The sequence below is a fragment of the Macrobrachium nipponense genome, chromosome 3 (assembly GCF_015104395.2).
Source record: "Macrobrachium nipponense isolate FS-2020 chromosome 3, ASM1510439v2, whole genome shotgun sequence".
In the NCBI taxonomy this organism is placed as follows: Eukaryota; Metazoa; Arthropoda; class Malacostraca; order Decapoda; family Palaemonidae; genus Macrobrachium; species Macrobrachium nipponense.
In genome coordinates this window covers 125,038,917-125,064,696 of record NC_087202.1, presented here as the reverse complement: position 1 = coordinate 125,064,696, position 25,780 = coordinate 125,038,917, and the positions used below count along the sequence as shown (strand labels likewise).

At 43.3% G+C, this 25,780-nt stretch overlaps 1 protein-coding gene across 1 annotated transcript in view; it reads right to left on the bottom strand.

The window, feature by feature from the left end:
* Nucleotides 1-25,780, bottom strand: part of LOC135222494 (intraflagellar transport protein 172 homolog) — a 369,686-nt gene that overhangs the window by 36,146 nt on the left and 307,760 nt on the right. Inside the window, 5 exon segments of the mRNA XM_064260577.1 lie at nucleotides 4,732-4,935; nucleotides 9,071-9,241; nucleotides 9,507-9,722; nucleotides 12,161-12,365; nucleotides 15,167-15,311. Coding sequence (XP_064116647.1) covers nucleotides 4,732-4,935; nucleotides 9,071-9,241; nucleotides 9,507-9,722; nucleotides 12,161-12,365; nucleotides 15,167-15,311 — 941 coding nt within the window.

Sequence of the window (25,780 nt, the reverse complement as noted above, 5' to 3'; positions counted from 1 at the left end):
TATCATATCCCTATTGCAAGACCACTTCCGTCCATATCTGGGATTCAAAGATAGGAGACCAGACATTCTCCTTCAAGGTAGTTCCATTCGGGCTCAACGTGGCACCCAGGGTGTTCACGAAGCTAGCGGAAGTAGTAGTGCAACAGCTCAGAGCGCAAGGGAGTTATGGTAGTGGGCGTATCTCGACGATTGGTTGATCTGGGCCCCATCAGTCGAAGAATGCAACAAGGCCACACTGAAAGTGATCCAGTTCCTAGAATATCTAGGATTCAAGATAAACAAATCCAAGTCGAGACTCACTCCAGAGTCAAACTTTCAGTGGCTAGGCATTCAATGGAATCTCATCCTCACACACTCTGTCGATTCCATCTACCAAAAGGAAAGAAAGAAATAGCGAAGTCAGTCAAGCAATTTCTGAATCACAAACTGGCATCCAGGAGAGCTCAGGAAAGGATCCTCGGCTCTCTCCAGTTTGCATATCCATAACGAACATCTTGATGAAAGCCAAAATTGAAAGACCTAACCAGGATCTGGCGCTCACGAGCAAATGTCAGGTCCAGGGACAAGCTATCCTCAGTGCCTCTGATTCTAAAGAATCGGCTTCGACCGTGGGCAAAGTCAAGAATCTATCAGTGTCAGTACCCCTTCAGTTCCCTCCACCAGGGATCACCATCCACACAGACGCGTCCTTAAGCGGCTGGGGAGGGTACTCCCAAGTCAAAAAGGTTCAAGGGATTTGGTCACCTCAGTTCCGTCAGTTTCACATAAACGTACTGGAGGCAATGGCAGTATTCTTGACTCTGAAAAGATTACTCCCACCAAAGTACTCCCACATAAAGCTAGTCCTGGACAGCGCCAGTGGTAGTACATTGCATAAACAGAGGAGGCTCCAAGTCACGTCATCTAAATCACGTCATGATAGCCATCTTCTCCCTGGCAGACAAATTCAGTTGGCATCTTTCCTCCACCCACATAGCTGGAGTCAGAAACGTCATAGCAGACGCCCTATCCCGATCAGTACCCCTAGAGTCGGAATGGTCACTAGACGACAGTTCGTTCCAATGGATCCTTCAAAGAGTCCCAGGGCTTCAGGTGGACCTATTCGCATCCCAAGCGAACCACAAACTACCGTGTTATGTAGCCCCCCAACCTGGACCCTCTGGCTTACGTCCAGTGACCCGCCCTAGCTCTAGACTGGAACAAACTGGGGGAAGATTTACGTCTTCCCTCCAGTGAATCTCCTTATGAAAGTATTGGACAAACTCAGGACATTCAAGGGTCAAGTGGCTCTAGTAGCCCCAGATGGCCGAAGAGCAATTGGTACCCCCTGATTTCTGGAACTGGGACTTCGTCCCCTTCGGATCCCAGTCCCAAGCTCTCCCAGTCAGTACAAACGAAGACTGTGTTCGCTTCCTCAGGGATTCTCAAAACCCTAACTTTATGGATTTCATGAAGTTTGCGGCAAAAAGAGATGCGAATATTGACCCTCAGAATATTCTCTTCTTGGAATCCGATAAAAGGGATTCAACTTTGAGGCAGTATGATGCTTGCTGTCAAAAAGTTAGCAAACCTTCCTGAGAGAGTCAGATAATCAGAATCATGACAGTTAATTCAGCTATATCCTTCTTCAGATCCTTATTTGAAAAAGGTTTAGCAGCTAGCACGATTACGACAAACAAGTCAGCCTTGAAAAAGATATTTCAATTTGGATTTAACATAGACTTGACGGATACCTACTTCTCGTCTATTCCTAAGGCATGTGCTAGACTTAGGCCTTCTGTGAGGCCTACGTCAGTTTCATGGTTCTTAAACGATGTTCTAAAACTGGCTTCCGAAACCGATAATGACACATGCTCGTTTATGATGCTCCTAAGGAAAACCCTATTTTTATTAAGCCTGGCTTCAGGAGCAAGAATTTCAGAACTGTCGGCTTTGTCCAGAGATCCGGATCATATTCAATTCCTTCCCACAGGGGAAGTCCTACTTTCTCCGGAACGTAGCTTTTTGGCAAAAAATGAAGATCCTTTGATGAGGTGGGAACCTTGGAAAGTTTTACCTCTTCCACAAGATGTATCCCTTTGTCCAGTTTCAGCCTTACGAGCCTTTCTATCCAGGACCTCCTCATCCTCATCGGGGGCCCCTCTTTTAAGAGGGAAAAAGGTGGAACTTTATCCATTAAAGGCACAGGCAACAAATCCTGTACTTTATCAAAAAACAAGCCAATCCTGACTCTTTCCCAAAAGCACATGATGTCAGGGCAGTAGCCACCTCAATTAATTATTTCCAACACATGAACTTTGATGAGTTGAAAAAATATACCGGATGGAAATCGCCGACAGTGTTCAAAACGCCATTACCTTAAGTCCTTGGAAGCTCTGAAATTTTCAGCAGTAGTCAGCGGGAAACATAGTTTCCCCTGACTCTAGTTAATTGTAGTAGAAGATTCAGTCCTCTTTCTACCTGCCTCACCCAACAGTTCGTCTATTCCTACAGTGTTCATTTACATTCACCTTGTGCCTTAGCTGCTTTTTAATAAGGTAGTGAGTGCCCCTTATTTTTTTGCTAGGGACACTCACAGATGATTATGCATATTGATCTCATGGATGTTACCCCCTTATTTTTATGCTAGGGGATACATCTCATTTATAATGGTTACGGGTTTTTGTATATTAAGTCAATTATACACTTCCTTTATATATTATCATTGTTGATTAATTTGATTGTTTTAATTGCTATTATATTTTGATACATGCCTTTACACAGATACCATTTTGTTACATGTAAGCCAATTTACTCTGTACATATGTAAATTACCTTATGTTAAGAAACATGTTAGAATTAAGGGTAATTTAATTTAAGCATATTGTTACTTTGTATCACTGTGTATTTGTATTCTTTTTAGCAATTATATTCTTTTTTTTTTTTTATTTTTACTTTATTTTATTTGAGACCTATGATTATTTTATTTTATTACTTTTGTTTACAATCTTGTGCTATTTCTCTGGTACGATTTCGCGCAGCGACACGAGCTGAGCCCAGAAAAGGGATTTTGACGTAAGGAAAAATCTATTTCTGGGCGATTGGCTCGTGTCGCCAGCGAAATCCCACCCTACCCATCCCTTCGCCAAGATTGTCTGCTAACTTCAGGATGGCCACCAGGGGCGCAGCAGTCGACAGCATGGGATGGAGTAGTAGTAGTACGAGCTGCTCACCCTGTGGGTCGGCTCCCCTCTTGGGAGGGATTTGGTAGTGGGAGATTTCTATTGGCATTTGGCTCGTGGTTGTGGTCTCACTCGCCTAGTGTTCATACCGACACCCTCCTGGAGGGTGAGCGAGTCAGTTATACTGACCTTTTTCTTTATTTTATTTATTCTCTGGTATGTGTTAGTACATTTACCCTAGAAATAATAGATTAAAGGATATTTCGCTGGCGACACGAGCCAATCGCCCAGAAATAGATTTTTCCTTACGTCAAAATCCCTTTACTGAGATTTGACAACACCTCTGTGCTGGGTTAGTGCTCCGTTGCCACCTCAGCCCAACGAGGTCATTCCGCGTCACAGACCCACCAAGTAATCATCTCCCACTTCTTACTGCCCCCCGCCTGAACAGTCAGGCTACGGAAATAATTTTATAAAGTTAATCTGTACTTTTTAGATGAAAAGGCCAACGGCGGACACAGCCAAAGTCGCCAAAGTAAGCAAAAGGGCAGTTAGAAGGATTTGCTCCAAAGCAAATCAAGAATGGTGGTCAAGAGGCTGAACACAAGAAAGAGAGAGAGAGAGAAAAAGGTGGGGCGGAAGTAGCTACCTTGGGAGAAGTGGCAGCGGTGTGGAAAAATCCAGGGTGAACAAGGCCAATGCCTTAGTGGCCAAAAAGGCTGAGTTTGACTATAGTAGCTATTCAGTACAGGTCTGATTTTTGTTGCGTTTATTCAATTTCTTTTTGTCCTGAATTATCAAAAAGTCAATAAAAATGCATGAACCTCCAAAATTAGCTGATATTAATAATTACTGAACTGATATGTATAGATTATACTGTACATATACTGTAGGCTAGGCTTCTATATATTTATGTGTAGATGGTACACATCTACACAGTAGAAAGTGTAGGCTATGCTAAATTCAAGATATGTTTTTTCCAACAGACAATGGGGTTAAACAGCAGCAGGATTGTTTCTATTGTCAGAAACATACAATTTTTTTTACAAAGCAAAATTACTATTCTTTTTATATCAACTCGTTAGTTAAGGCCCAACTGAAAATAGCAGTAAACAGGTGGATGTCCAATATGCATCCCTTGGATTCCCAGGTGTTCAGCAGCCAGCTAGTTATTTTTTGTGTCTTCTGACAATTACCAGTGGGAAAAATGGGGTCGGGGTATAAGAAATCTGTAAACTCGCTTCTTATAACCACCAGAATCACAATTTGGCGGGGAAGACTGAGCTGCAAAAACCAAAAATGACTGCTAGAATCAGGGTTTTGTCTTAGAGCTCCTGAAATTGAATGAGCAATGAATCCCAAAGCTCTGTGCATGAATAGAATACAGAGTTGAGCCTATACAAAAGGACCCAATAAGTAACAGTAACACTATCTAGTTTTAAGTCCACCTGCTTCTTCCCTGTCAGGGAAAAGATTGAAAGACTCATATTTCCTGGAATGACAAAGGTGATAAGAGGCAAAACTTAATTATTATGTTAGATACTGATGGCAGTAACACCAGAAAGTTTACATCTTGCATCATGCCATAATGAATAAATGACTCGAGGACAGGAGCAGAGAAAGATGAATCAAATGGATTCAGCACCTCAAGTAAAGCACTGACCACATGTTCTTCTACTACCACAAAGCCTAGAGAGTAAAACTCTAAACTCCTACTCCTATATGTCACATCCCTTACATAAACCTCACAAACACAATCTGACACCTCATTTGGCTGCCATAAAAAATACACTGGATAGTGTCCTTGGTTACTTGCTTACTGACCTATATCATAGAAATAAAAAGTCTGGACATATCTCTCCTTGATTCCTGTTTTCTGAAATTGCAAGCATAAAGATCTGATGGATAAAGATGACACTTCAGATTGGAACCTGTAACATTCTGCTCTACAGGGTCATGGGTTCACTGTGTCTTAGCCTGGGAAAAGGAAGGGGTGGAATTAATGTTGTAACCAGGCACTGACTCTGTTCTTGCACAGCAAAAATTAAACATGCTTCAAACTGGAGCCTGTAACCTTTCTTAACGGCAGCTATGGTGATGGAAGTCAAGCAAACTGGACTGTCCCTGAAATAAGATTCACCTCTTACCTCATCCTACAATTATTTATTAACTTTACTACAGCACCTAATACTTCTACAAATCAACAGCTGCCATCTTTCCACCTTTCACATTAACATTTATAGCTCTATCTTCCAGGTTTATATCTACCATTGAAAAGCTTACTGTTACTTTCATTTACTCTAAAAGTTCCCTTCTTGAAAGCACATACTTCATGTCAACAACAAAATTTCCAACTGCTTGTAGATTACCTCCTTTACCCTTCACACTGCATTTTTTTCAATTCTATCATAAGCTTCTTCTGGGTCTATGTATGGCACAAGCAGCTTTTTTCTTTTTAAGTTCCTCACATAAATGTTTCAACATAAACACCTGATCTACATACCCTCTTTCTTATCTAAATTGATACTGTTCTCCCCCTATCAGTCCTTGTCACCTGACTTTCTTTCTCAATCAAAATCCTATCTTACATATTCCCTATACAGTAAGTCCTCGGTTACGCTGGTCTCGACTTACGATGTTTCGGGGTTACGAACGCGCCCCCATAAAAATATAAAAAATAATATTTTGCGTCGTTCCGTCTTACGCGGTTTAGCGTCGTAAGCAACGTCAAACGCGAACTAGTTCCAGGCGCACGGCGGAAGAATACGCTTTGTGGGGGAGAGGACGGCGTCGCTTCGCTACGCTCAGTCCTCGCCCATACGCCATTTTTGGTTGTTTACACTGCCTCTCTCTCCCTCGTGTTGTATCGTTTTTGTAACTTTTTGCTCTTTGTTATGGCTCCCAAGCGCAAGGCGGACTCTTCTGATGGTATGTTGCATCGAAGAAAAGAAAGGCCATCACCATGGAAATTAAAGTGGACATTATAAAGCGATCCGAGAAGGGAGAAACGCCAACAAAACATTTGCCTCTCGCTTGGCCTTAGCCGTTCGACCGTTGCTACCATTATCAAAGATAAAGAGCGCATCGTTGAACATGTGAAAGGATCTGCTCCTATGAAAGCGACAGTGATAACTAAGCAGGCGTAGTGGTCTAATAATTGAAATGGAAAGGTTATTGGTGCTTTGGTTGGAAGACCAAAATCATCAACGGCGTATCCCAGTCAGCCTTATGGTGATTCAGGAGAAGGCGAAAAGATTGTTTGAAGCGTTGTTGAAAAAAGAAAAGGGGGAGGGAAGTGAAAGTGAAGAGTTTGTGGCTAGTAGGGGTTGGTTTATGCGATTTAAGGCTCGGGCCAATTACCATAACCTTAAATTGCAAGGTGAAGCTGCTAGTGGGGATGAGAAAGCAGCGAGTGAATTTCCTAAAGCGTTGTCTGAGATAATTAAGGAGGGGGGTTATTCTGCTCAGCAAGTGTTTAACGTAGACGAGACAGGTTTGTTTGGAAACGTATGCCTAACCGCACTTACATCGCCAAGGAGGAGAAGTCAGCACCCGGTCATAAAGCCAGCAAGGAGAGGCTAACTTTACTTCTTGGGGTAATGCTGCTGGCGACTTCAAACTGAAGCCCTTGTTGGTGTATCAGGCTGAAAATCCAAGGGCACTCAAGGGCATTTGGAAGGGTCAACTACATACTTGAGGTCCAAACAAGGAAGGCCTGGGTGACACTTGCAGTGTTTGAGGAATGGTCGTAAACCATTTTGTTCCAAGTGTGGAGCGGGTATTGCGCCTCCAAGGGTATCCCCTTTAAGGTGTTGCTAGTGCTGGACAATGCCCTGGACACCCTGCCCAGCTGGGAGACTTCAACCCTAATGTCAAGGTGGTTTACCTTCCACCTAATACCACGGCCCTTTTACAGCCTATGGACCAAGGAGTGATTGCTCGTTCAAGGCCTACTACCTACGAAGGACAATTGCTATGGCTTTACAGGCAACTGAAACCAAGAAGGACTTGACTCTGAAGGACTTTTGGAAATCCTACAACATCCTTGATGCTGTAAAGAACATTGCTAATTTGTGGGAGGATGTTTAAGCAAACAACATGAATGGTGTCTGGAAGAAAATTTGTCCTCAATTTGTGAATGATTTCCATGGGTTTGAGGACACAGTTCAGCTAGTTGTCAAGAACGTTGTTGCCCTGAGTAAGGAAATCAATTTGGAGATGGAGGTTGATGATGTTACAGAGCTGCTGGAGTCTCATGGCGAGGAGTTATCTGCTGAGGACCTGATACAACTGGAGAAGCAGATAATAGAAGAAGAAGAAGAACACCCACCCCAGAGCCTAGGCTTTCACAAGGCAGGACTTGATAAGAGGTTTTGCAGAGTTGCAGCAAGCGTTGTCAACTTTTTTGAGGCTCAGGATCCCAACTTGGACAGGTTCACTAGGGTTTCCAGAGGCGTCATGGATTGATGCAGTTGTTACAAGGATGATCTTGGATGAAAAGAGGTCGCTCTCTGTTCAGACTAACCTGGAGCAGTATTTTAAGGAAGGTAGAGAGGCCTGCAGGAGATCCTGTACCCTCTACCTCAAGCTGCCTCTGCTAATCCAGCACCTTCTGAATGTTCTGCTAACCCAGACTCACCTGCCCCAGTATCTCCAGCACCTTCTGTAGTCTGTTCTGCCTCACCTAAAGACTCACCTGCCCCAACATCTACACTAGTATGTTCTGCCTCACCTAAAGATCACCTGCCCCAACATCTCCACTAGTATGTTCTGCTCACCTCAAGAATCACCTGCCTCAGCATCTCAGTACTAGTATGTTTCTGCCTCACCTCAAGAATCATCTGCCTCAGCATCTCCAGCAACTTCTGGAGGTTCTTTTTCTCTTCACTAACCTCCCCCAGTCTCTCCAGCACCGCAGCTTCCTCTCCAGTGTGCAAGCCAATCAAACTAATAAAGGTAAGGAATTGTTCTCTCATTGTTATTGATAGTAATTTACATTAAATCATGTGGTATTTCAATGTTCCGACTTACGCAACCTGAAAATCGTGTTACGATGCATCGTAAGAATGGATCTACGTCGTAACTCGAGGACCCCCTGTACGTATTCTAAATTATATTATGATCTTATAATACTTTAACTCTTTACAGTGAAAAACCATTATCCCTCTTACCCATTCCTTTGGAGAATTTTTTTTTATCCATACGTGCAAACTTTGGCCAGCCACTCAATTACACTAGCAATACCATGCAGCAGCATCTCATTCATGTATAAAAATTCTGTGGTACTACTTTCATTCTTACCTTCATAAAATAAAACAAAAAAAGTCTCAACTATTACTCCAGAACCATTTCTGTCCATTTTTAAAAATACCTTACAAACCCTCGGTTCAGCTACCTAATCACATTATTACCACTGAAGCACAGCATCTCATTTATAATGCTGTCAACTGCTGGTGTCTTTCCATTCTTTAACCTTTTAACTGTCAATGCATATCCTCAACAGTCACTTCCACAGGCATTCTTCTAAAATGTACAACCCTTTTAACACCTGTTCCACTTCCTTCCACCTTCTTGTACCTTTTACCTTCAATAAATCTTCAAGGTACTCACTTCATTGAACCAGGATAGTACTCACTTCAGACACTATCCCTCCCTAGTAAAACACATAATGAAAAAAATATTTTGGCTAGACTGTGTGTTAGTACAAAGATAGAAGAGAGCTGATCGATATACTGGAAGTATATTTGATCACAGTTTGGTTGAAGCAAAATATTACTTTTTTATCTTTTGGCGGTGCAGCCAGTATGATGGCAGATACATACTATTCACCATTACACTGAGAACACTCAATGTAACCACTGTCGTTTAACATGTGTACATATGTACCCAGTGCAAAATGTGCTTCTTACCTTGCATGCCATTCCTGCTTCATAAAATACTTTATCAGCAGGGAGAACATCTGTGTGTCGCACAAGTGATACTGACAACTTTGCTGCAAGTTTTTCTATTTGTGGTGTTGTCATATAGGCAGATCGAGCAGCTAAGTAATGAGCAAGTAACAGGAGTTGCTCAAACTCTTCCTGAAAGATAGAGAAATTACAATGAATGTATAAAAACTCCAACAGTTCTCTAAAATTTTTTTATCTTGAAGCATTTTATAAAAAAGCAAAATTATTTAATAATCTTGGCAATCACTGAAATATAGCTTCTACACTAAAAGATCAATTATATCACAGCCCTTTGAACAAATTTATGTATGCAATTCCCAATACTTTTTTATCTTTATTCCAGAGGAGGAGGAAATTTTGTGCTGTATACAGATGTGTAAATAAAATATGTAGTTACCAATACACCATCCGTATCTTCATGTTGTTTAATATTTTCCACGAGAGAGTAGAGAAGATCACGTAGGTCTGCCCAGGTTCGATAAGCCTGGGCCGTGCATAATTCATGCATGCTCATCAAATCCAGAGCAACACGGCGATATATATTGTAGTTCTGTGAGAATGCTGGAGCACCATATTTCTTGTATAACTGAAGGGCTTCAGTTGCCTTATTCTCCTGAAATGTTAAATAAATATCTTGAGTTATTTATATTTCCAGGATACAAACTGCTTTGATTAATGCCATTAAACCTGGTCAAAGTCAATAAACTGATGATCAAAATATAACATAATGGGTGAAGAGGCAGTTAATGGGTGGGTACAATATTCGTAATGGTGATGAGAGGTACCCTGAGTAAACATACTATGTGTATAGTATGTCAAATTTTGTATGTGCTTATGTGAATTACAGTACAAACTACTGAACCTATTAAGCTACACAGGTGCTTCAGGATGAGGCAACTTACTGCTGAGCTCTTTAGTTACAGAGGTCAGTGCTAACTGCCTCTTGGTTCAGTATCATGTATATATAAATTTTCTGTGCCTTTGATCTGTATATTGTACATAATTAGGTAAGTTCTGGGATTAATAACCCTTACTCAATGGTCCTGTGTTCATACAGATTCTTCCCACAAAATATAAATCTCAAAAGTTAAAGTTTATATGTTATGGATAGCACTTAGCAACCTACTAGATCTGCAAGCAAAGAAGACATCAAGATAACAATGGAATCACTCTTGCTAATTCCATTAATGTTTCCAATCTCAGCCTCCACCAGATAAGCCGCTCATACTAAGAAACTTTACTTACCAAACTTGTATTGTTAAACAAGAGTGTACTATTTTATGACCGTTGTTATCGCCATACTTAAGTTTACTTACATGAAGCCTACCAACACTGTTTTGCTCAAGAAGTTTTTACTATAAAAAAAGCACTAAATTTTTGTTTCTTAAGAAAATATTTGGCAAAGGACTGCCAGTTAAAAAGTGTTGCAGTAAATATGCAAAGCAAGTAATTCATGATGCATGATGCTTCATCAAACAACTCATTAGGACTAACCGATCATGAATATCTATATCTCATTGAAAATGCTGCCTCATACAGAATAATCTTTACAGTGCCTGTGGATACTCTGTCAGAATCCATCCCTTCAAACAAAACTAAGAAGTGCATGCTGCTAGACAGTTCACATAAAGTACACAATCTTACTCAAGAAGCCAATAGTCCCACATATCAATTTTGTGGTTGTGGTAGATATCTTTGATGGAAATCCAATTATAAATAAAGTATACTCGTGCTGACCTGCTCAATGATTTTGGCTAGCATTAACCAACAAAAATAACAGCTATAGAGGACAGCTTCAGCACAACAAACTTAAGCATATCTGATCTTGTTAAACCTTCAGATTCAGCCATCTGTATAAAAAGTAAGCATGGCTTCTTCTCATCGTGTAAGTCACACTTGTGATTACTGTATGGTGTTATAGATATAACTAGGCAGTCCCCGGTTATCGGAGGACTCGGTTATTGGCAATCCAATTTTATGGGGCTTGTCTACCACCATAAAATCGACAACTTATGATGCCACAATGGGCCGAGTTCCTGTTATCAGCACCATAAGCACCTTTATGGCCTCATAAATCTCTGAGTTTTGGTTAATGGTGGTTTTCGCTTATTGGCACACCCCTGGGAATGGAAACCCCGTGATAACCGGGGACTGCCTATATCCAGAATCATACATGACATATGTCCATCAGATCTTCTAAATCTTTGCTAGCCATTCATACTATGCCAAGAATCTGCAAAACTCTTTGGCAGCATAGAATCTCAATGAAATACTCTGTGAATAAAGTAAAGGACACTAGAAAGCGATTTGTCTTACATTTTAATATCAGGCCTCAACAAAAGCCATTGGGAAAACATTTATTCTTATAATATCATAGCAACAAACTGAACACCTTGTGAATGACTGTTCTGTTTTCCTCACAGATCAGGCAACAGGTTCTCAAACCCGAACTGATCAATGGGAGGGCCAGCTGTTCTTAGAAAGTTATACCTTTTTAAGAAATTATATATCTTTAAGTTTAACATAGCCAGACTTCCCTATTCATACAGAACAACAACTAATTTAATGACTGATAATACCTATTTGTTGCTCATCTGAAGAAAATCCCTTCAAGTGAAAACTGGAGCAAGTGATGGTAAGAAAAGTTAGACAGGTAATTGGTATAAGAACAAAGTGAACAGATAAAAAGCAAAAGACCAAAAATACTTCGGCCTTGGGCTAAAGGGATACTGCACAGATCATCAAAGTATAGTCTACTCTAAGCGGCACCTACAACAGGGAAAATACAATGTGTGTAGTTGGTAACTCACCATGGGATGGAGTTCCACAAGAGAGGAATGATAACCTAAGACTCGTTATGCCTAATGATGACCCACTTAATAGCTCAAGTAAATTTAGAGGTCTTTCCATTGTACACACCAGCACTGTACGTACTGAATTACTTGTCTACTCTACTATGAATATACCAAAACTGAAAACCCAACAATGCCTTTCTTTTGAAATAAAGGCATAAAATTACAGTGAGCACATAACACTGTTCAAATATCCTACCTTAATAAGAGTCGTGGCATACTTAGCCAAGTACTTGTGGAGTAATTCTGGTCCGTGCGAAGCGGCTGTTTCAAAGGCACGTGTCCACTGACCACCTTCCACGTACATATCTAAAGCACCCGTGAGATCTACGTCGGCCAGAGCCTCTGCTTTTCCTTCATTTTTCAAGAATTCTTTATATGCTGAATCCACGTACGATTCATATCTGAAAGTTTTACAAAAGCCAAACTTAGTAACAGGGAAAAAATTCTAGTTAAATATTTTGTAAAATAGAAAAAAACCAAATCTCTATTCGCAAACTTACTTAGATTGTAACAGCAACAAAATTTGTTTGTTTTTGTTAATTTATTCATTTATTTTACTTTCAATTTTAATAAGTGGGGTCTATTCCTTCTGTAATTTCTCTTTACATAATCCTACTTCTTCCCAATGAACACAATACTTTCTGGAAGCTTGACTTTCAAGTCAATGGCCCCTATGGGCTTCTTCCATACGAATGGGTTTCATCTTCTGAATAATGTGACAAATTTTCAATCAATTTGTATTTTTCATAGCTAACAAACTTTGGTCTTAACAATTGGATAAATCCTCTGGTGCCAGCTTGAAACTGGTTAAAAAACAATCAAAGATTGTATATGCAAGGAATCTGTGGCATCTGGCATTCAAGGCATGGAAGAGGTGGAAGGGGTCATCGACATGAACCCTGTGACGCATTTAGTCTTTCTACATCCGCCTTGGAGAGCAGATACATTATACTTACATACATTGCTTTACTGTTGATAGTATTTGGTTCAATAGCACAAATTACATAGGGCAATCAAACCGTTGAGTCTACACCTATAACAAGCAACAATACGTAATACCTGATTCACATTCAGCTGACATCCCTTTCCAAGTAAATAATCACCTTATACTATGATTCTTTACTCCCATTGTTTTGCGTTCACCGAATCACGATGTTGCTCTCCCCAGTTGACTATACAGTAAATTCTTTATTACTACTGTGCCATCATTTTCCTTGTACTTACTGTTTCATTATTTTCCTTTTCTTTCACTTTGCTCTATTTTAGTATAAATGTGCTTGATGCTCCTACTTCTCCACACTTCTTATCTAGCTTCTCCACATCAGCCTGGAGTGTAAACATTGATGCAAGATCCCAAATGGATGGTCAGGCAGTTGAAACATCAGTGGCAACAGCAGCAGAAGCAGCAGCCAAGAGATGGCTGGAGAGGCTTCAGCCTGATACTCTGAGTGGAAGCTTGGAACATGATCCAATATTGCAAGGCAACTTAGATGGTCTCAGGAGGCTACTCAGTAAGTATCCATGGAATACTCACAGGAAGACATATCACCCATCACCAACTGGAAATGGCAGCTGTTGTCCACTGTCCCTGGATGAGATCTCCCGGCCCCAAGGGGGCAAAAGGGGGGAAAACAATGATCTGGACCAGCAGAAGCTGTAGTCTTCTCAGGTGTGATGCCAACTAGAGCTGTGGTCATAAAAGTAAGGAGTTTAAGCTCCAATGACACCAATGGCATCTTCTTGGCCCTCTCCTCCTTAGAGCCAAATCTTTCCCATTAGGAAGGCAATACTACACATTCCTTGTAGAAAAAGCCCATAATACATCTTGGAACCCTGCAAAAAGAACATGAAGTGATCACCAACATCAATATGCCCATGACATGTACATTAATCTTGAATTCTTTCATTTATCATCAAGAACAAGCAAGTCACCAACCCAGATAAAAAACACACTGCAAAAGAAGACTGCGAAAGGCTAAGTCAACTTCAAAAACCATATACTAATACTACAGTAAAAACCGTCCAGGTTATCAGCGATCCGGTTTCATGGTGCTGAAATGCACCAACTTTTGGTTATCGGTGCCAATAATAGAGTATAGGCACCAATACACACCTAACAGAGGTGCCATTAAACAGTTATTGGTGCCAAAATCTGACAACGGCACCAATAAGCACCGAAAATTGCTAATTTTGACAGGCACCATAAAATTGGCAATTTATGGTGCCATAACATACCTAACAGAGGCGCCATAATGGTGCTTATGGTGCTGATAACCGGTTATCGGTGCCACACCATAAGCACCGTTATGGGGCCATAAATTGCCGAGTTTCAGTTAATGGCAGTTTTCGCTTATTGCCCCCCTCCCCCACGGAATCGACCCACACCGATAACTGGGGACTGCCCTATTGGCATCAAGCCGTCAGAACAGAACCTCCGCCAATAACCAGGGACTGCCAGTAGATATGATAGAATATAGAATTTAGGCCAGATGCCAAGTGCTGGGACCTATGAGGTCATTTAGCGCTGAAACATAAATTGACAGTAGAAAGGACAGAAAGGTGTAACAGGAGGAAAACTTCTCAGTTGCACTCTGAAAATAAGTGTTAGGAGAGGATGGAAAGTAAGATGGAACAAAGAATATAAACAGAGGTAAAGTATAAGGAATGAAAGCGGTTGCAACCAGGGGCTGAAGGGATGTTGCAAAGAACCTTAAGTAATGTCTACACTGCACCGCATTGGGTGCACTGATGGCACAACCACCTACAGAGTCAAAAACCACAGAGCAATTCTAGAAACATGTTGATGCAACTGTGGTAGAAGTAAGTGGGAAAAGCCAAGGGAGTGAGAGTGGCTTCCACTTTGTTCAACCACACATACAGCTGTAACTACATTGTTAACAGATCCAACACTGAACCAAGTTTTGCCAAAGATACTCCCTGTGTTTGTTGGAACAAGCACTAACATTAACATCAGTGACTGAAGAAAATTTGAGCAAGACAAGGTAAGTGAGAGGGGGTCACCCATCACTCACCACACACACACACACACATACACACACTCACACACACCTGTAATTACACTACTAAAAGCTTCTCAACGACTGAACCAGCTTTTGCCGAAGATATTTGTATATAAAAGATGAGCGTCTGTCTTTTCTTGGAACAAAGCTAACATTAACTTCCATTCAAATGTAGCACTAACCTTGGTTCTAATTCTCTTGCAACTTTCTTGGCTTTACTCCATTCTTGTCCTGTTATGAAAGCATCTATAGCCTCTTTGACCAAATCACCTGCCAAGAATAGCTGTGCAGCTGCAGTATACCGCTTAATCTCTAGAAGCCGAGGACCTGTTAAAATAAAAATGACTCTTAAACCCTATTTACCGTACAAACTACCAATAACTAATTATAAAGACTTATTGGTATTAGATTTTAAAATCTAGGTACGTAGGAACGTAATTTTACCATACTTATAAACACACTCAATCTATGACTCTGATTTAGAGAATTGCATAGATGGATAGATTTAACAAAAACTTTACCGCATAATAAACCAATTCATAATAGAAAGCTGTAAATATGATCAAATAGCAGCTAATGTTGTTCCTTTACAACTTAGCTGCGATACCAAATGCCAAATAGCACAAACTGTGCCAAACATAACTTAAAAAAATATTGAAAAATGACTGCTAAAGGGATTTTGACAAAGGGAAGATCTATTTCTGGGCAGTGACCTGTGTCACCCAGTGGAATGTTCCTATAGCACTCATTTCTAAGGTATAAATATTGCTAAATATACAAGAGAAAAAGCTACATGGATTATACCAGGATAAACCTGGTTCGCTCACCCGTGTATAGGGTGTTGGTATAAAACTGGGGAGAGTGAAACCACTACCAGAGGTGGTCCCCTGCCATTTAGTCTCTTCCTTTGTCAATTTCCCCCTTCTAAAGAGGAGCCGTACCAAAGCCATCTACTGCCCGCTACTGCTACAACTAGCGCCTCAATCGTCATTCCTGAAAATAGCACCCAAGCTTGGGCCTACAGGGTGAGGAAACCAGAGGTGGGTTCACTGGGCGACACAGGTCACTGCCCAGAAATAGATTTTTCCTTTGTCAAAATCCCTTTTCTGGGCCTAACCTGTGTCAATCCGTGAAATAGTAACAGAGAATCGATGCTACAAGCCTGGATATAATATCCACAAGGCTACCAGAAGGGAGAAGTTAAACTGTTTAAGTAATTCTACCCTGTTTTAATCAAGTTCCCTTAAATCTAAAGTAAAGTTTTAACAAATATCTCAAGTCTAGGTCCTTACTCTATGAAGTATATATAAATACCACAACCAAGTTCTGGTAAGACCAGGGTGATTACTACACCACGTAATATAAGATATTACTACATCAAGTAATATAAGATATTTTACATATATGAATAAGAGTTAAATATATACAGTACAAGAATGGTTCAATTGTGCAATCCAAATGAAACTACCGAGGTGAAGGCTAGGGGCTATAAGCTAAAAGAAGGGCAGACCTACTACGACTAGATATTTAAACATGACTAGGCTGTGTCAGGGGAAACAATGTTCCCTGCTGCCACTGCTGAATATTTAAGGGCCTCTAAGGATTTAAGGTAGTGGCGTTTAAATACTTTCGGTGACTTCCATCCCGTATACTTTGTAAGGTCATCAAGTTCATGTGGTGGAAGTGATGAATTGAGGTAGCTACTGCTCGGACATCATGTACATGGGGGACTGATTCTGGGTTAGCCTGTTTAATAAAATACAGAATATGTTGTCTAACTGCTTTTAGTGAGATTGTTCCACCATTCTCTCTAATGAATAAAGGACCTGAGGTTTTATTGGAAGTTCTGTCTAAAAATGATCTCAATGTTTTGACTGGGCAAAGGGATAGATCCTGTGGAAGTGGGACAATCTTCCAGGGGGACCACCTGCCCTGAGGATCTTCGTTTTTAGCTAAGAATTCCGATCTGATAATAATAGAACTTCTCCGAATGGAAGAAAGTCAATATGATTTGGATCTCTAGAAAGAGCCGACAATTCTGATATTCTGGCTCCTGAAGCTAGGCTTACAAGGAATAAAGTCTTCCTAAGGAGGGTTGTATAAGGACACGATTCATTGTCAGTGTCTGAAACTAGTTTAAGTACGTCATTTAGAAACCAGGAGACTGTATGAGGTCTGTCTGCTGGTCTTAATCTAGTACAATGCTCTCGGAATTGATGAAAAATATAAATCTGTTAAATTAATGTTAAAACCAAACTGGAATATTTTCCTTAAGGCAGATTTAGTTGTGGTAATAGTACTAGCTACTAGGCCCTTCTCAAACAGGGTCCTAAAGAAAGTAACAGCCAGATTTGTATTCATCATCTTACTTATGAGAATTTTAGGAAAGAGGCTAGCTTCTTACCGCAGAATCGTACTGCCTAAGCGTAGATTCACGTTTCTAGAAACAAGGTGTTAATAGGATCCATGTTTCTAGAAACAAGGTGTTAATAGGATCCATGTTGTCATCTTATTGCGCCGCAAATTTCATGAAGTCCATAAAGTTAGAGCATTCTGAATCCTTGCGGAAGCGCACACAGTCCTCGTGTGTACTGATTGTGTTAGCCTCGGGTTGGGGATCTGTTGGGGGCGGAGTCCCAATTCCCCTAGTAACGGGTACCAATTGCTTTTGGGCCAGTTGGGAGCTACAAGCGCAATCTGTCCTTTGAAGTATCTGAGTTTGTCCAGGACTTTCATTAGTAGATTTATTGGAGGAAATAGGTAAATCCTCTGCCAATGTTCCAATCTATGGACATGGCGTCTGTGGCCTGGGCCATGGGGTCCAGATTGGGAGCCACATAGCACTGTAACTTGTGGTTGGATTCTGTGACAAATAAGTCTACTTGGAGACCAGGGCTTTGCTGACTGATCCATTTGAATGACACATCGTCTAAGGACCATTCCGACTCTAGTGGAGTTGTCCTTGACAGTGCACCTGCCACTACCTTCCATACTCCTGCCAGGTGAGTTGTTGACAGATGCCACTGGTTCTTTGCTGCCAACGAAAAGATTGCTATCATGACACGATTTATGTGGCTTGATTTGGAACCTCCTCTGTTCATGCAGTGGACTACTACTGCACTGTCTAATACTAACCTGATATGGATCCTCCTCACCGGAGAGAGTTCCCTTAGGGTTAGAAATATTGCCATGGCTTCTAAAACATTGACATGAAGCTGGCGGAGTGTTAGTGGCCAAGCGCCTTGAACTTTTTCGTATTGGGAGTATCCTCCCCAATGGCTTGGTGAGGCGTCCGTGTGGACCACTAAACTTGGTGGAGGGAACTGTAATGGTATTGATTTTGCCAGGTTCTTGACCTCTGTCCATGGACAAAATTTCTTCCGTAGTATCTGAGGGATGAGGGAAATTTTGTCTCGCAATTTCCTGTTCACTCTGGCCCGCCAAACCCGGTTTATGTCCTTCAGTTTGGCTTTTAGTAGAACATCTGTTACTGAGGCGAATTGGAGTGAACCTAAGATTCTTTCTTGATTCCCCCCGGGACGTTTGTCTGCCTTTGAGGAAGTGCCTCGTAGCCTTTGCTATTTCCCTTCGTTTTTCCGGCGGGATCGAAAGTTTGTGTGATTTGAGACCCCATTGTATTCCTAACCAATGAAACCGTGGTGCCGGAGTGAGTCGGGATTTCTTGCGGTTTATCTGGAATCCTAGGGATTCCAGAAATCTCATCACTTTGTGGGTTGCTCTGAGACATTCTTTGTCGTTTGAGGCCCAGATGAGTCAGTCGTCTAGGTAGGCTATTAGCATTATCCCTTGAGCTCTCAGTTCTTGTAATACTGTTTCTGCTATCTTTGTAAATATTCTAGGCGCTATGTTGAGCCCGAACGGAATTACATCGAAGGCATAAGCCTGTTTGCCTAGCCTGAAGCCTAGGAAGGGGCGGAAGTGTCTTGCTACCAGAACATGATAGTAAGCATCTGTAAGATCTATAGGGGTGGTGATGGCCCCACGGGGAAGTAAGGTTCGTACCTGCAAAACGGTTAGCATATGGAACTTGTCGCATTGAATGTATGAGTTCAAATGAGACAAGTCTAATATTATTCTTGGTTGCTTGAGTCTTCTTGGAACGCTGAACAAGCGTCCTTGAAAGTTTAAGTATTTGCTCTTTGTAATTACCTTCTTTTTTGAAGGTCTTGAGTGTACTTTATTAGGTACGCTGTAGGATGTTGATAAAAACTGGTTGATGGAGGAGGCCCTTTCTCCCAACTCCATCCCAGTCCTTTTGCTATCATGTTGTGCGCCCGAGTGCTGAATTTCCAGCGGTTCTTGAATAAGTACAGCCTTACTCCTACCTGAGGAGTCTCACTGGTTCGCTGAGGGTCGGCTACCCCGGCTTCCTCTGAAGCCTCTTCCTCTGCCGGATGCTCTTCCGCCAGCTCTGCGGAAAGTTCCTCTGGCTCAACTACCTCTTGCAAACCTGTTGTACCCGTGAAATACCTCCTGATTCTCATAGGACGCATTAAAGGCCGGGAAGAGGTAAAAGTGGCCGAGCTTTGGGGCTGCTGAGAGGGTTGGCTCTGCAGCAGCACGAACTGTTGTTGAGGCTGAGCCTTTGAGGTGGATGGTTGGTTTAGCTGGCCTACTGGAACAGACTGGACCATTGTTTGAGGTTGGGTAGTCTGGAAGGACTGAAACCTCCTTGCTCTCTTCTTACCCCTGGGCTGTGCTCCAGAGGATTCAAATCTCCTCTTGGGGATCAGGTCCCAGCGAACTCGCAAGCTCTGGTTGACCCTAGCTGCTTCACCCAGAACTTCGTTCACTACGGTCTCGGGGAACAGGTTCGCACCCCAGATCGAAGCTTGATGAGCCTATTTGGTTCATGGTCAATGGAAGCATCGGCAAAGACTTGCTTCCTGCAGTTCGTCCTGGCTACTGCAAAGTCATACACATCACACTGTAAGGTGTGAAGCAATGACTTCATCAGGATCTTGAACAATGGTTTGTCAGTGTAGACCAGGGTCGTCATTTCCGCTATAGTGGGGGAATTGATAGACCTACACAAACGACATCTGGCTACATACTCCGCCTTTACCCGTGCCTCTGGGAGTCTGGGTAAGCACTCGCTAAAGAGTGTCATAGCACAATCTTGGCTCAACTTGCCTACCGAGAATGTTGCCGGGGCATCTACCCAGCACTCCATACCTCCCAGGAAGAGCACGGATGATAAATCCGTCTCTTTGATCTGAGGCATGGGTTTGTCCTCTGCTGCTGCCTGAAGTGTAAGCTCTACCACCTTAGAGGTACACAGAATGGGAGTGTCATCAGGCACTACAAACATCGTGAAGGGACTTTTGTGGCGTGAGCTTCGTGTTAGTGCACTCCCAATCAGTTAGGGTTCGAACCCAGGCTGACTGAGCTCGATCTCTGGGGAAGATGACTGTTTCTTTAGGTACTTAGTCTTCCCTGATCAATGCCTCCTCCATCAGGCGCGCATAACCTGAAAAGGGAAATTGGAGACCCGGTGGGAAAAACTCAATCTTCTACTGGCCGGGTTCCGCACTCCTTGATCGTCAGCATGCCCTCTGAGAAGGGGGCATGTGCTGCTAACCTCCAAGGGCTATTGTTCTTGAGGGGTGGCAATTTAGAAGCGTCCGGTACTGCCCATGGTTGCTGTGGCTGTCTGGACTGAAGGACTTCCTGCATCAAGGTCTGTTGGTTCTTCAGTCTTTCTGCCAAAGACTGAATAGACTGACCTGACGTCTCCAGGCTCGAGACCAGCTGAGCCGAGATCTCTTGGAACTTGGATTGAACCAAGTTCCCTTTCTCTTGCATCAGCATCCTGGAAAAGGCTGTTGAGTCAAATCCAGGGTCCTGGGATCTGGGTTTAGACGCTTTTGCCCTCGATCCCTGCCTAGTTGTGGCAGCTTTTGTCGTGTGCGTCATCAGTTGACGGACAAGAACGGCTTTCCCTAAGGGGCTTCGGTTAGGAAGGCTTAGGGAGGAACTCGGTAATAGACCTATGGGCATCTATTTTAGCCTTTACTTTGGGGATTACCGACCCCAACTTGTCCCTAGAAGTCGTAGGTCTCTTGGTAAACCCCTGAAAAGAAGAAGAAGAGGAATGAGACGGCTAAAGGACAGAACTTTAGCCCGTGTAGCAACTGTCGTTTATCATTGGCTCGCGGTCCAGATTGATTGCTGCGACCTCTCCGACGACTTCATCCCCTAAATCCTCCAGGTCTTCCGCCAGCCCGGCCTGTGTTTCCTAGCGGATCTTGGCGATGATCGGGGCCGCCAAGTCCGCCTCTACCGCTGCCGACATCTTCGCATTGGGGTAGATGAGGGAGCACATTTCCTCAGCCAGCATGTAGGGCTGTTTGGCCTTGACATTGCGGCCAAATCCTCCACCCCCAGATCTTGAGGGTGGAGAGGGCCAAGTCCTTGACGGCTTGGGGGTTCGTCTGGGTAGTGAGGTCTAACACCAAATTGTTGCAGACTTCGCACCCATCTGGGTGCGAGACCAACAAGTCATCCACTTGTCCCGCACAACCTGCATGAGTGTGGCACACTTCTTGCCCGCACGGCTGCTGCAGGATTGCAGTACATACTGTCTCCTGACAGCGTACTAACTGTAAGTTAAAATGATACATGAGTATCATTATATGGACCCGCCGGAGATGTATATAGTGGAGCATGCACTAAGTTATAATTGATACAAGAGTATCGTAATATATAGACCCGCCGGAGATGTATCCGGCGGGGCATGCACCAAGTTATAATTGATACAAGAGTATCGCATTATATAGACCCACCGGAGATGACTCCGGTGGAACATCCCTTCCTACATTATAGTCGCCGTAATAAATTCCGGCGGCATGCATATAAAAGGCATTCATATTCATCCTCTCCCGCCAGCTTTCCGGCCCCGTTATGCATTCTCCTTATAGTCTTTTATATAAAATTTTGGCTTGGTACCAACAGAACAGGGAAAGGTTAAACCTGGCCTGAATCCGTCGGCACCGGAGAGGCTTTCTTAGTAAACTAGGATCGCCTCTCTTAGCTCATGTCTGCCTCCACCGGAGTGGGGCACAGGGGTACAATGGTAAAACGGGGGAGAAGCTAGAGACGGGAAATCAAAGTACTTTTGGTCCTAGGATACCCGCCGGGGTAGAAATGCCCGGCGTAGTAAACGAACCTAAAGCATATAACATAACTTAAAACTAAATAAATTACTGTGCCGGGGCACTGTATTCTACGCTCGTTCCAGGCCCAGTTCCCATTCAATACGCTCTCTCTCTATCCCCGGGTCCGGCTAAGGGATCGAAACAGGGAAAATAGGTCAAACCTAGGCCTGAATCTGATCATATGAGGGATTGTGCTTGTTATATGCATAACCGAACGAGCTCTAGCCGGATCCCGGACCCGCCGGGGCGGAAGGATAGATGCTGGATAGGGGACTGGGGATAGGAATGGCGAGATGAGGTAGTACGCGGTGTATACCGTCCTGACGAGCCGGGTGGTCTACCAGGGCTCGTCTGGGTGGGACCATTCCTCCGACTGTACCCCCTACCCTCCCTCCGCGAGAGGGGATGGGGCTCGGATGGCTACCTGAGGTAGCGACTGGCGAGCTGTGACACCCCACCAAGGTGTGATGGGGGGAGGGAGGTCATCTAGAGGGGTGGCTCACTCGTGATCAGTTGGTCACTCCAACCGGCCAGGTGGGACACCTCCCGGTAAGATGTGGATCCAACTGATCACAGGGACAGCCTATAGGCCGACTATCCACTGAGTACAATACAACAATACGATATACCATATGATAATAAACACAATATAATAGCCCTGGCGTGAGAGGGGATAAAGGAGAATGAGGAGAAGGAGGGGGATAGGTGCGTATACTGTTCTAATGAGCGGCTAGCCTAACCTTCGCATAATTGGAACGATCTGGTCAGGTCGGCCAGGGAGGCTCTGAGCAGCTAGTCTAACCTTCCAAAAATGACAATTTGTCGAAAATTGCATTTTTCCTAACTATACAAACCTGAGGTCCTTTAACAATAGGAAGGTAACTAGCGGCAGCTGGGACGGTCGTAAGCTTCGAACAAGGGGAGAACGGTAGTTAACTGCTTGTCCGAGAGGTGAAGAATCACTATGGCTTTAGGCCCATGCAAAAAGTTGCAGAGTGAGGGGTGGCATGAGGTGGGACTATATGTAAAGGACCTCAGGTTTGTATAGTTAGGAAAAATGCAATTTTCGACAAATTGTCATTTGTTCCGATACGTATACAAAACCTCGGTCCTTTAACAATAGGAAGACTCACTTCTTGGTGGGAGGAATCTGAGTCTTTTTGGTGAACAGACTGGTGTTCGTCCAACCCTGGAGTGCCTCCCTGGTCGTAAGAGCAAGGGAGGGATCCAAACCTCTGTCCGATTGATCGGGGTGTGCACCGCAGGATCAATGGTCAGACCTCTGGGCCAAGTACTAAGAGAGAGGCAAGCGTATCTCTTCGTACCAGCAAGCAAGAACTTGTTCCTGTTTGCAAGAGACAATCATAAAATGATGGGTTTGTCTCAAATTGGCATCCACTTCCTCCCCCTTGTTGGAGGAAGTGGTGGATATTTTCTCCTATCCCTACTGAAAGGGATAGGATGGTGCTCTATTGAGTAGCTCACCTGCATCTCGTCCTTACCCAGCAGGGTGACGACCGTGTCCTCTACCAGAGGTAGAGGGAAGAAAAAGATGGGAAGAGGAGCCAGTCACACTCTCATTCCTCATCCATTCTTACGGTCACACCAGGACTCGATGCTGTTCAGCCTGCGAGGGTCTGGGTTAACTACACAACGTGTTGAGCAACCACCACTGTTCCCAAGGAAAAAGATCCAAGGAACTGTGGGCAATATCCCGAAGGTAGAAGGAGTGCATGCGGTCCGGTTGGACCAGGCGCCTGCCTTCATTACCTGCGCCACGGAGAAGTTCTTGCGGAACGCGAGAGAATGATGAAGAGGCGTCCCACACTCATCCTTGGGTGTCGAGTTTCTTCAGACAGCTCCGTCGCGCCTTCACAGGACAAAGCAGCATAGCCTTCGTATCGGAGGTGGTGAAGTCCATTAGGGAGGGTATTGTGAAGGACTCGAACCAATCGTCAGTTACCCCGAAGGGTTCTGAGTCTTCGCTACGAAGATCGGTACGAAATCGAGCGTCACAAATCCCCATCCCTTTGTGCTTGACTTCTCAAGAGAAGTCATGCAGTTACCTAAGACAAAAAGAAGGGGATAGTCGTATGACCTATCCCTCTTCTCGACTTTGGTTATGTACAGTACTCATACTGACAAGCTATTAAGACGAAGTAATGATTGCTCTGGAAACAACCGAACTAAGTCCACAGCATAGTTCGTAACTGACTCGGGCGCTCTGACAGCTGCCGACTGACTGGTTCGGAATCAGTAGAGGCAAGTTGTCCAAGCATCCGGGTAAGTCACGTGACCTTCGCCCTTTAAAGAGTTATGCTGAGAGACCAAACAAATAAAATATTTGTTAGTCACCGATGCCGGACGGCGCGGCGATGATTCTCTTAATGCATAAGCTTCAAAAGGCGAAAGTCAATTGCCTTCAAAAGACCGAGGTCCCTGATGGCAAGAAAATCTCATAGACGTTGAATCTCAGCTTAAGGAGAAACAACACTATGTGACGTTGAAGACGAAGGTAGGCAATGAATGCAACCTACGTCTTTCCAGCTGAATCGAGAGAAGGAATCTCAAAGATTCCTAAACCTGTGCTTACAAATGACTGAAAACGCTAACCCGCCTTATTTCATTGCTAGTCCGGCTGTGTTGCAGTGAAAGCGGGCGTTCTTCAGTAATGAAACACAGGGGAGAGCCGCCTGAAGAACTACTGCTCATGGGCTGAACGTTTGGAAGTAGAGCTGGCAGGTGTGGGAGTAGGCGATGTCTTTCAATACATCTGCTAATCCGGGCGGGGTGAACAATGAACAATTGCACACCTCCAAATACAAGATATTTTGAGGACAAACTCAGATTCCGCAAAAATCATTCGCATTATCGAGATACGATGCAGCAAGAGACTATTACAGAATTCTGTTTACCGTGCGGTAAAACAGAAAGATGAGAGTCGAATAGATATCTCTGTTTAAAATTCTCGCAATACCGAAGACGATGAATACTAGCGTCACAAGCAGTAGATGGTCATTCATGTATGCGAGAATCCCCTGTTAATCAGAGACTTAAGTCCGTGATTGTGGGCAGAGATACGGTTGGTATTCAATCAGAGCGGTGAGAAAAGACATAACCAACCGTCCATCTCAAAGCGGCAGCTGGTACTGAAATGCCTCGGGCAATTCAATACACAGTAGCTGTCGCTGACTCGTCATCCTGAGTGCCAAGTAATCCTTTCCACGAAGGAGAATGCGTTCGGCTAGAACCACCGAGCATAAAAGATATGCTCGAGCAATTATATTGCGAAAACGAATTTCGGTAAATATAAAAGCTTAATGGTGTTGTTGACAACACCATAAGTATATAAAATTGAAACTGGAAACCCCTGGGAGGTTGCAGGCAACCCGAGTTGCAGTTCAATTAGAATACTTTTCGTCTAAGTCGCAATCCGTAGAATAACCAGGATATGCGCCTCCACCCCTCGGAACCCATTCAAACTGCTTAGCAGAATCATGTCCGCGAGGTTAATATACGTAGTATATTTGTAGGATTCTGAACAACGATCTCCATCCTAAATTCTTTCCTTCAAGAAAACAAAATAAGGATTGGAGATCGACCACCTTCGGTCTCTAT